Source organism: Ctenopharyngodon idella, chromosome 15, assembly GCF_019924925.1.
Source record: "Ctenopharyngodon idella isolate HZGC_01 chromosome 15, HZGC01, whole genome shotgun sequence".
Taxonomy (NCBI): domain Eukaryota; kingdom Metazoa; phylum Chordata; class Actinopteri; order Cypriniformes; family Xenocyprididae; genus Ctenopharyngodon; species Ctenopharyngodon idella.
The window spans coordinates 36,084,985-36,097,429 of NC_067234.1; the positions used below are offsets into that span (position 1 = coordinate 36,084,985).

General features: G+C 40.6%; 3 protein-coding genes across 7 annotated transcripts in view; 1 reads left to right on the forward strand and 2 right to left on the reverse strand.

Annotated features, from left to right (window-relative positions):
* The window catches only part of LOC127495149 (NACHT, LRR and PYD domains-containing protein 12-like), a 400,157-nt gene that overhangs the window by 323,543 nt on the left and 64,169 nt on the right, over positions 1–12,445 (reverse strand). The window lies entirely within an intron of this gene.
* The window catches only part of LOC127495187 (uncharacterized), a 287,303-nt gene that overhangs the window by 131,012 nt on the left and 143,846 nt on the right, over positions 1–12,445 (forward strand). The window lies entirely within an intron of this gene.
* The window catches only part of LOC127495147 (NACHT, LRR and PYD domains-containing protein 12-like), a 267,772-nt gene that overhangs the window by 84,923 nt on the left and 170,404 nt on the right, over positions 1–12,445 (reverse strand). Inside the window, exons 16-17 of one of the 3 annotated variants that reach the window (XM_051861645.1) lie at positions 6,516–6,692; positions 5,268–5,945 (exon numbers count right to left, since the gene is read on the reverse strand). The exons of the other annotated variants lie outside the window; for them this stretch is intronic. Of the exons in view, the coding sequence (XP_051717605.1) occupies positions 5,939–5,945; positions 6,516–6,692 (184 nt within the window). The 3' untranslated portion in view covers positions 5,268–5,938. Of the gene's footprint in view, positions 1–5,267; positions 5,946–6,515; positions 6,693–12,445 lie in introns of those variants that run through there. 3 annotated transcript variants of the gene reach the window in all.

Consider the following 12,445-nt stretch of genomic DNA (forward strand, 5'->3'; position numbering starts at 1 on the left):
CTCCACAACCTCAGTTGGGAGACCAGCATCTATGAACCTGGCCCCCTCAGAGGCCAGGCCCATAGCTTCCACAGTTCTGGGCGAGGATGTATTATCGTGCCGCCCGCTTGCGACAGGAGATCCTGTCTGAGGGGAAGCTCCATAGTAGGGACACTAAGTCCGAGAACCATATCCTGGTTGGCCAGAACGGGGTTGACCGAAATTTCTCCATATGAGGTCCACCACTTCCGGGTGGAGCTTCCACTCCCCGGGCCTCGGCTCCGTCTCGACAGGGCGTCTGCTCCCACATTTTGATACCCCGGGATGTAAGCTGCCTTTAGCGAGAGCAGCTTCCCTAGGGACCACAGGAGGATCCAACGGTCCAAATAATATAGTTGGCGAGACCACAGACCCCCCTGATGGTTTATGTATGAGACCACCGACATGTTGTCCGTGCGGACCAACACATGGTGGTCTCTCAGGTCTGGGAGGAAGTGTTTCAGTGCTAGAAATACCGCCATCATCTCCAGCCGATTTATGTGCCAGGAGAGATGGTCCTCCCATAGACCCTGAGCTGAGCGACCACTCATGATCGCCCCCCAGCCCGTGAGGGAAGCATCTGTCGTAAGCATTACACGACGACCAGAAGTCCCCAGCACAGGTCCCTGGGACAGGAACCAGGGATTTTTCCACATGGCCAGAGCACGAAGGCATCGCCGCGTGACTTTGATCATGCGAAAAGGATTTCCCCTCGGAGAAAACCCCCTGGTCTTGAGCCACCACTGTAAGGGTCTCATGTGCAGAAGGCCAAAAGGTATCACGTTGGACGCAGCTGCCATCAGACCCAACAATTTCTGAAACTGTTTTACAGTGAGTGACTGGCCTAATTTCACCCTTTTCACGGCTGCGAGAATGGAACTCACACGAGCGGGGGACAGATGCGCCCGCATCGTGGTGGAGTCCCAGACTACACCCAGATAATTGGCAGTCTAAACCGGAACTAGCACACTCTTTTTGGCATTGAGCCTCAGCCCAAGCCTTTTCATGTGGGACAGGACAGCATCTCGATGCTGAGCTGCCAGTTGCTCTGATTGAGCTAGAATCAACCAATCGTCGATATAGTTTAGTACACGGATGCCCTGGAGTCTCAATGGAGCCAGGGCTGCATCCACGCACTTCGTGAATGTGCGGGGTGATAATGACAGGCCGAACGGAAGAACCCTGTACTGGTAGGCTTCGCCCCCGAAAGCAAACCTGAGGAACTTCCTGTGAGAAGGATGGATGGACACATGAAAGTACGCATCTTTCAGGTCTATCGCCACAAACCAGTCCTCGGACCTGATCTGTGGGATAATCTGTTTGAGTGTAAGCATCTTGAATTTTAGCTTTTGTATAGAGCGATTTAGCACACGTAAATCTATGATAGGACGTAGTCCCCCATCCTTCTTTGGAACGATGAAGTAGCGGCTGTAAAAACCTGACAGCTTGCTGGGAGAAGGAACCCTTTCTATAGCTCCTTTTTGCAAAAGTGTCACAACCTCTTGTTCCATCACCAGAGACTGCTCGGGGGTCACCACTGTGGGAAGGACCCCATTGAACCTGGGCGGGCGAGACCCGAACTGAATTCTGTAACCCTTCTCTATAATGAGCAGCACCCATTTCGATATATTCGGTAGAAGTTTCCATTCTGCCATAAAATCTACTAAGGGAACCAGTCTCTCGAGACTGGCCTCTGGTGTTTCTTGAGCACTTGGCTCGGCTCTCTGAAGCGGCGCACCGGCAACAGATAGCCGAATCAAGTGACGGCCGGCCCTCCTCGGAGGGTCGGCGGGGACCGCTGCGCCCTGACGCACACTGGATGGCAGGGTTAGCATAACGGTCCCCTGAGGGCGCCGAAGGGAAGCGGGTGCCAGATATTTTAACACCGGGCTCCCTCCGGAGGGGACCGCCCTCACTGGGTCCTGACCCACAGATGTCAGGACCGCTTCAAAGCCTTCTTGGCGATAATAACGGCCCGCAGGTCCGCTTTACCCCCAGAAGGCTTCTGCTGTGTGGACCGCCCCGACCCCCAGGTTTTCTGCGGAGGGGTACGAGTGGCCACACTAAACTTCTGTTGCGCTCTGTGGTGCGCAGAGGAGCTCGTAGACGGCCGAGGCTGCTCCCGCTCAGCAGCCCTGGGGGGAATTTTTGAGCGGCGGGGGAGGAACCTCTGGAACGCCGCAGATTGTTTTTTAGTCTCCTGGAACCTGTCGACAACTGACGTTACAGCGTCGCCAAACAGGCCCGCAGGAGACAGCGGCGCGTCCATAAGGGCAGTTTTGTCTCTGTCCCTTATGTCCGAGAGGTTCAGCCACAAGTGCCTCTCCGTGGCCACCAAGGCTGCCATAGAGCGACCCACTGACTTGGCCGTCTCTTTGGTGGCACGGAGAGCCAGGTCTGTTGCTTTCCTGAGCTCCTGGATGCACTCAAACGTGGCCTCCCCGCTCTCATCGATTTCCCCCAGCAGGTCAGCTTGATATGCTTGCAGCAGCGACATCGTATGTAAGCACGCTGCTGCCTGGCCTGCTGCCGCATAAGCCTTGCCCACCAAGCCTGATGTTGTCTTTAGGGGCTTAGTGGGCAGCGTCGGGGTTTTTAGGGACGATGCAGATTCGGGCGAGAGATAGCCCGCGAGCGTCTCTTCAACCCGAGGCATCGCCCCATAGCCATGCTGTTTCAGCCCCACTATATTACTATAGATCGATGTTTGGGGGCTGAACACTCTGTATTGAACTGGCCTTCTCCACGATCTCGACACCTCGGTGTGGAGATCGGGGAAGAAAGGCAAACCCCGGCGCTGGGGTAGTGACCGGGCAGGGAGAAACCGTTCATCAAGCTTACTTTTCGGTTTCGTCTCAGCTCTCTCTGCTGGCCAGTCGATTTTTAACTTATCGACAGCCCTAGTCACTAACTCCAAGAGCTCCTCATACGCTGGGGAAGAGGATGGCGGTTCCTCCTCCCCAGCCTCGGCGCTCGCCGCATCAACCTCCTCGGAGGAAGAGAGGTGAAGCGCCGGTGTCTCTCTCCGGGGGGAAGAAACCGCAGCGCGTGCTTCCACCACCAGAGGAGAGACACTGGACCTGGCAGGTGAGGGACGAGATAAGGTTGGGCCCGTCTCCATCCCCTCTGCCAGCTCCATTTGTGAACCCCACGAATGGAGTCTGCGCTGTGCCTCAGCAGCAGCGGGACCCGATCCGCGGGGAACACCAGCCAAGGCACCCTCCTTATCAAAGAGTGCCCGGCGTGATCTTAATACTCTGAGGGTGAGCTTATCGCAATGCACACAGACAGCCCCCTCGAGAGCTGCCTGTGCGTGCTCAACCCCCAGGCAAACAACACACATTTCATGTGTATCCCCCGGTGTCAGGTATCTATCGCAGGGATGTACACATTTAACAAAATGCTGCTGTTTTTCCGCCATTTTTCCCGTGTCTTTTTATATATATATATATATATATATATATATATATATATGGTGCTTGTGAAAACTCTTGTCCTCAGACAAAGAGATTTTAAACAGGCTACTTTCGTTGGTAGACAAACAACACCAAATAAGACACACAAGATAACATAGAGTGCTTGCTGAAGACAACAGAAGCTAGTGATCTCTGCATCCGGGTATGCTTTATAGTTTCCTGGTCCGTGACGTCACCCGCCTCTGACGTCTCGCTACGCGATTGGTTAGATACATGAGTGCTTCAATGACGCAAACACGCAGAAGGTTCCCAATGCGTTATACGCAGCGTCGACAGTTCCCACGAAAGGGAACTGTTTAATCCTCCAGTGAGGATGAACATCATGAAACAATCACTGAATATAAAAGTAAAGTTAAATCACTGAGGACCTTCATCCTGAAGCTGGAAAAACTCTTTCCAAACAAGCGACTGGTATCAACAGACCATTAAGATGCACGTGAACACAAACTAAATCACTAAATCTGTTTGAGTGAGTGCACATGTTTAATGTGTCTCGTTGTCATCTCACTCGTTCTCGTTTTCCCTCTTTGGATTCTCCTCCTGTTTTTGAGCACTAACAGCTCCTAATCTCTCCATTCTTTCTCTGTCTAATCCAGGCCTGACCTCAATCCAGTGATGTAATGTGTCATGTGACACGGACGGGCCACGGTTTCCACCAATCAAAGCGCTTGCAGCAAGACTACATGAGGAGACAATCGGACAAAACCTTCTTATGGGGATGCTAGAAACTGAAAACATGAATTATGGAGAATGGAAAAGATGTGTTTTTACACGCATGTGTTTGGGTTACTCTATGATCATTATAACTGACTTCATATAAAAATAACAGGAACTAGTTTTACCACTGAATTGACCAATCAGAAAACAGTACTGGAGTATGAAGTGTTTTCTGTTGTTTTGTTGATTTCTCATGTATGACTTTATGTATATCAATGCTGTAATTGCTAAATGAGACTATTAAAAATCATTTTCATTAACTAAAATACTATATAAATACACTTAGGCCTAACTGTGCTTATACTGGTACTTAAAAATTTGAAATGTTTCCTTGGCAACTGACTGAAATCAAATAAGCTCAAGAACTGGAATTACTAAAACTGAAAAGAAAAAAAAAATTACAGCTACATATCAAACAAACAAAAGCACTTAACAACATTACTAAAACAAACTAAAAGACAGTGACTCTATTGTCCTTTTAGAGCTGCTTTACAGCCGAATGTGAATTTGTCTCATATTTGATAAAGTTTGCATCATTGATTCTGTTATTTTCCTGTTTATTACTGTGAAGCTGCTTTGAAAAAAGTTATATTGTATAAAGTGATATAGAAATTAAGCTGACTTGAAAACTGAACATATAAAAATAAAAACTAATTCAACATATCAGTACATACTAATACTAATAATAGTATATAAATAGTACTAAAATGGCGCTCGCTAGTACATGAGCCACATTCTACTTTATTAAATGTCCTACACTGAAATGAAAACTAAGTGGAGAAAAAGAGAGACAGCTGTTCTTATTAAGAGTCTCTCACTCTAGACTCCTCCTCCATCTGTCTGTAGTGCAGTGTGACCTGTGACACACATGGAGCTGATGAGTGTGTGTGTGTGTGTGTGTGTGTGTGTGTGTGAGTCTCACCTGTGCTCAGGCCCAACCAGCGGTTCTGCAGTGAGTCTGTGTGCGAGTCCATTAGGAAGCGAGGGGAAGGGGTTTACAGACCACGCCCACAAACATGCACTAGTGGTAAACAAACAGAGCAAGATGAATCGAACTTTGGTAATTGTGGTTTTTATGATCATCTTTCGTCTGGGACAGCCCAGAATCATACAGTGTGTACCAAAGATTAGAGAGAATAAATCTTTTTGTAGGAGACTTTGAGCTTTGTAACTTTGCAGATCTTATACATGCACAAACAGATACATAACAGACTAAACAAAGAGAAAACATGAAATCGCATCACATGACCCCTATAATACATTAATACAAATATAATACAACTATTATTAAAAACATGATGTATACACTCAAGCTTCCATTATTCGTTTTCCAAAAGTGAGCTTGAACGTTTTTTTTTTCTTTTCATAATTATGAAAAATGAATCTTTCATTAGTCTTTGTCTCCCTCTGCTGGTACAACACAAACAAACATATTCAGGCTCTATATTTTCTCTGTAACAAAACCTCTTTTGAGTTTATACTGTGCCTTTATACAAATAAAATGGTTAATCTATGAACGAGAAACTGTAATTTGCTGCTCTGAAATAAAAGGTGTTTCACTGCCGCCTTCATCATGTCTGTCCGAGGATCATTGAAATCTAAATGAAGTCTTAATTTATAACAGTGAAGTCACTGTATCTTCAGTCTCTGTTGATTCTGTTGACTGTGAGTCTCTGTAGTGGATCCTTATTCACCATCAGATGATCATCAGAAGATCAGACTGTCATCTAATACCTAAAATAAAACACACAAACAGTCACATATGCAGTATGAGACATTACATCTGTCACTTCTTTTCATTAGAAAACTTAGCACTGACTAGATCAGCTATATTAATTCATTCTCAAACATGATAATATTGCTTCTATCTGATGCTCAAAGTCACTTTACAAAATCAAAAGGTCATGAAAGGTCACCTTCACACAACGGACAGCTGATCCAGAACCAGCAGAAATGATCATTACACTCCACTACAAATTTAATATCAGTTAATAACAAACAACCCAAATCTCAGATTATCACACACATAGAGACAGTTAAAGGAGAAAAGCTGAAAATAACATTAATATTATTTATACAATCAGTCACAACAATATGAGCAGAATTAAACTCATATTAAACAGAGTTTAAAGTTCAGAGACCTTCAGAAACTGAAGCTGAATTTAAGACTCATTATCTGATGATCTCAGACAAAATGTTCACACACACACGTGGAGTTACTGAACCTGGTACAATTTCCTTTATTTCTAGAGAGTAAAACAGCCATTTGAACTTTAAATGAAAATTGTTAAAAACTATTGTTACCTTAGTGTCTCCAGTTTATAATGTGTATCATCCTCCAGATCATTCAGCAGCTTCACTTCTGAATGTGTTAGATTATTCTCAGTCAGATACAGTTCTCTCAGGTGTGAGGAGGGGTTTGATCTCAGAGCTGAAGCCAGAGCAGCACAACCTTCATCTGTGACACCACACTTACTCAACCTGTAGAGAACAATGACACACTCTTCACTCTCTCAGCTCAGATCAACTGACTTCATTATTTTAAAAATCACAGATCACCATGTTTAATGTGAGATTTACCATGTTATTTGTGTGTGTTTGTGTGAAAGGGAAAGCTTATATAAACTTATATAACAAATGATTTATATCATATTAAATAACATGTAAAGATGATCACAGAAAAGAGATGGATGTGATGGTCATTAATGATTCTTGTTCTTGTTCTTCATGTATCAAAGTCCTGACTAGTGTTGTCACGATACTGGAATTCATAACTTCGATATGATACCTTGAAAAGTCTCGATATTCGATAACATTTTCGACACCACGGGGAAAAACACTGTATATACTGTCATATAATATATTTTTAATATTATTTCTTTTTTGTCCATCTATTGAAAGTCTAACCAATCAAAAACTCTTCTGAAGAGATCACTTTATATGATAAAGATTTTAAGATTTTTAATATATAAACATTGATCAATTACCATTACAATTGTCTCACAAATATTTTGCTAACTTGTTTTTGTAGCAGTAGTTTACACACACAGCACAAGCTTGATTTCAAATGGTAAATTGAATTAAAATAGACAAGAATATAGTAATGAAATAAGAACAAATTAACAATAACACAAATAAATACAATAGAATGAAGATAGAAATGAAATGGACTGCTTTATTTTTTCAGGTAGGTCTAACAGTAGTATTCAGGTAAGAAACTGACAACACTAGATTGAGTGTGTTTAAAGTAAAGAGTGTTAAATGTTGATCGAATCTCCTTACTGAGGAGCAGCTCATGTGTTCAATCATTTACAGATCAATCACTCAATCACCTCAACTCAACAAACACTTGAACATAGAAAAATATGATTTCTACACTCTACAGGTATATGGAAGTCCATTTACTAACATGTTAAACATATAAGCCTGTAGCCTTTATCATATGTTCTGTCATATAAACAGTAAAATAACAATAATATAATTTACTTCCCTCAAACAACTCAGTAGGTATTATTAGTATTATTATAAATATTGTTTTTGTTGTTACATTTAATGTATTGTCACACTTTAATGTGTGAAATATATGATCAGAAAACTAAACACATTTATCGTCGTCAGGCTTTTATTTGTGTTTAATGGATAAAACAGCGGAGCTGCGCTCTCAGGTTTATGGCTGCTGTAAATCTGACCTGCCACAAGATGGCGCTGTTTTCGACACTCTTGATGCTTTGAAACTTTTCCCGAAACAACAACAAAAAAAGATAACAATAAAGTTAGATACCTGTTTCTTGAAGATATTATCTCGATATCTTCTGCATTTTTTTACTGGAATAATTTATTTAAAAGTGGAAAAAGATTTGGTCTTTACAACAAAAATATTTTCTCACCAATAAAGTAAAAGAAGTGTCTTTCAAAATAATAAATAAATTTTACCCTGTTAAATATTTTATGATTAAACATAAAACCAATATTGATACAAGATGCTCATTTTGCCAAGTTCACACAGAAACTGTCTATCATTTATTTTGGTCATGTTTCTATACTGAACAACTATGGAAAGATATTGAAACATTTATTAAAGATAATATCCAACAAGATATATCTGTAACTTTAAAAGATATTATATTTGGACACTTTGATTCTGATTCTAATAAAAACAAATCTTGTTTTGTTATAAATTTAATTTATTTTCTTGGCAAATTCTATATCCATAAATGAAATTTCACCAACAACAAACTCATTTTTCTTGTTTTTTTCTTTTTTAAGAATTTAAAATGTATCTTGATACTATTTCATCCTCTGTAAATAAGACAGCGAGAAGAACAACCTCAATTTGTAATGACTTTAATTTGTACACTCTAACTGAAATATAAATTAATATCTTACCCTCATGTTTTTTTTATCTTCTTTTTTTAGCAATTATTGTTGTTTCTTTTTTTGTTCTGTATGTTCAGATGACATTGTACATATTGTCGATACATGTTGTGTACTCTATACAAAACTGTATATCATTAATGTCATCTTTGTAATGTTTGCAATCATAATAATAATAATAATAATAATAATAATAAAACAAACTTTTCCCAAAACATTTAGAAAAAAAAAAAAGCTTCAAAGGTTTAAAGTTCCCGTGAACCGGAAGTTGCAAGCGACTTTTCTCCAGCGTTGTGACGTATTTCCAAGTGAAAGGGAATATTGAACAGAGGGCAGGGTTTTACTTTAGCGCTCCTCCTCTCCATCTCTCGCTCATAGCAGACTAACGGTCGGAGGGGAGAGGTTTAAACATTTTCAACCCAAGCCGTCAAACTGACGTCATCAGAGAAGGAACGCCATTTCAGACCGGAAGTAAAGATTACCACGACAAACAATCTTTTTCTGTGTATTAACTTGCACGGATTAATTGTTCACCACAAGACTAGTAATATGCACTAACAAAGTAAATAGGGTCAATTTTGATTTCATGATGACTTTAAGAGGCTTCATTTCTCCATCCCTGCTCAATAGTTTTAGGCCTTTTTGCAAATTTTCCCATCGAATTTAGTTGTTTTAGAGCGTTTACTCATTTTGAGCCTGTTTTTAAACATGAACATTATCTGTAATGTCATTTTTCATGTGTGGAAAAAGCAACAAAACTAAACTAGCCAATCAGATTTCTTTTCACCCATATCCCCCACACCCAACCATACACACACACACACACACACACACACACACACACACACACACACACACACGTACGCGCGCGCGCACACACACACACACACACACACACGCACGCGCACACACACAGACACACACACACACACACACACACACACACACACACACACTTTGACTTTACAACACACAAACGCATACCTTTATATATTCTTATTATCTCTTGCTTTCTTAATATGTCATGTGTACGCAGATAGATTTTAATAATCAATTTTAAAAATAAGTAAAAAATAGTAAAATCAAAACGACATTAGACGCTCTGAACGATGAGTAGATTGTGCAACGTTAGTTTATTTATTTATTTATTGTTTATCACAGCATATCGTATATTGTGTATTTGAAACATTTGAATGGACTGATAAAGGGAGCTGTAAAGTGTTTTTGTTGAAGTACAATGTTGCTTTAACCATAATAATGTACCAAATCTAGCTTGTATAAATATTACAGTAGTATAGAAAAATACTATACATACATTTATAGGTAAAATCGTACTCCGAGCCTCCTGTACCCATTCTGGGACGTCAAACAACTTCCCTGTGCAAAGGATCATGGGGGCCCGAAGTGTCCATCAGTTGGACCCTTCAGAATCCTTCATTCAGAAGGGCCCTTTGAAGTGGCCAGTTTTAAGCGCTTCGGTTTGGAACGACCCTTCAATATGGCGGCCATGATTGTTTTCACTCCGAAGTGCCCTTCGGAGGGCGATATATCCCGTTTGGAACACACCGTCAGTCGGACCGCGAGACCACACACCTGTTGATTGTAGGAACGATTTCACAGCGAGACGAGATCTTACAGAGACTCACGAGATCAAACGAGACTTGAGAAGAAAAACAAATAGAGGACAATCGACGCCGTCAGCTGACTCTCCTGCCACGTGTTGTTTTAATGAATGTAATTAGGACTTTTTTTAATGACTCCTCGTTTAAATTTGAGTACTTGATTTAAAAAATTCCTCAATAGACCCTTTTCACATTTCCGTGTTTCTCAGAAGCAGAAGTCGTCATATTTGGGTAAACTTTTATAGCAGTGAATGAGAGACTACATTAAATATATTTTTTGTGTTTCTATTTGCACAAATAGCAAAAGAAAAACTCCATAATAGTGTTTTTACAACCTTCAAAAAGAGGGGAAAAAATAGAGAGCGACTGATAACAGCAGTCAGAAGAGAGAAAGATGTCATTTTTACCGTCACTCCCATAGCCGCTGTATCAGAAACACCCTCACAGCAGCGGGAACTAGTTTTTTGTAATTTAATGCAAATGTAATATAATACTAAATATATACAAGTATTGATGACCGTTAAACGCGTCATCACAGTCTGTGATCAATAGACCTTTATCACAGCGGGATTGATTACCGGAAGTGCTCGTCGAAGCAGTGTATCGATTCTTCCGGTTATGTATATTTTCAATGGGCTGTTATCACCTAGTTGAATAAAACGCCTCTTAAAATGAGCATCTGCAGGATGATTTCAAACTCCAGACATTTTCAGAGAGAGAAGAGCTATTCTTATGATTAATGTGTTCAGAATTTTCCAAACTCAACAGAACTTGTAGTTTTAATCATCATAAGCTGATCTGAGAAAGCCGTGGCTCGTAAACATACGTGATTATTTCAGCAGTTTTTATGTCAGTGTGCTCGTCTAAACCAATAGTGACCGCGACGCTACAGAGTGAGAGACCTGATGAAGAAGATCAGAGTCAACATATTTATTCATTGGTAATAAATATTTTAGTCATTATTGTGTCATTTTTCATTGAAAATCATTTCATTGTATGTAATTCACACATTCATGCCAAAATTCTTAATTAATATTCAAAGTATTCACACTGTCAAACCGTTACTGTTTACGATTGATTAAATGTTTAACATCATTAAATTTCTTTAAGGCAGTTACCGCACATTCATTCATCTATTTTAAAACTGCTCTTATTAAAATTAACCATGGTTTTACTACAAATAAAACTAAAAAACATGGTTATTATAGTTAAACCATGGTAACCACAAATTAACCATGGTCTTGCTAACCATATTTTAACCATGGTATTTTGTGGTAAAACGGTGGTAATACAAATGGTAATCAATCTGTGAAAAAACATGGTTACTACCCTTTTACGGTAATAAAACCATGGTTAATTTTCATTAAGGGTGTTTATCAGTCAAATTCACTTATAAATGTAAATTCAACAGGTAAGAAATATGATCAGTAAGAGAAAAACACAGTTAATGAGAAGACGAGCACTGGACTGCGACAGGTTAGATGGGAAATAAATGTATTTGGAAGGAAACATTTCAGCAAGTTGAAGATATGAGATGTAAACATTCTCAGTTTGGAAATGCATCTACTACACATGAACGTACTCCAGCATTCACATATTATTTTAAAAGAAGGACCTTCATCCCGCCGTATCAGTCTCACCCATGCTTTCCTCAGTTCTTGTTGTGTCGAGAAATCGTGAAAACTGAGGCGAGGATGTCGTTGTTTAGAATTAGAGCAGCCGGATCGCTGCAGTAACACCGGCGAGAGGATTCAGACATTAGTTTGACTGAGTTGCGATGGGACCGGAAGTAGCGATACACTGCTTCACTTACCGGATATAGGAAGTGTGATAAAGGTCTATTGCAGTTTTCCTCTTTCAACAGGGTTCACATGTGATTTATCAAACATTCATATGATGGCATCATATCCTATCGTACGAATGATCGTATGTTGATAAATGTGGCGGCTGAAAACACTCATCATTTAAATATCACACCCCTAAAAATTGACGGTTTAGAAGCCTCGCCCCTACAGTTTACGACACGGAGAAACGTAACCCGGCCAAGAAGAGGAAGTAATCTCATGAAAGAGAAATTGATCCAAAAACACCCATTAACCTTGTAATTGCAAACAATTACATTAATTTATATGTATATTTAATAGCGGTAAATAAAACGAAACATCCATAGGCCTACTGTAGTTCCCTCCACAACAAATCATTTAAGTTACAGTATTCAACAGAACAAGAATGAAAAAG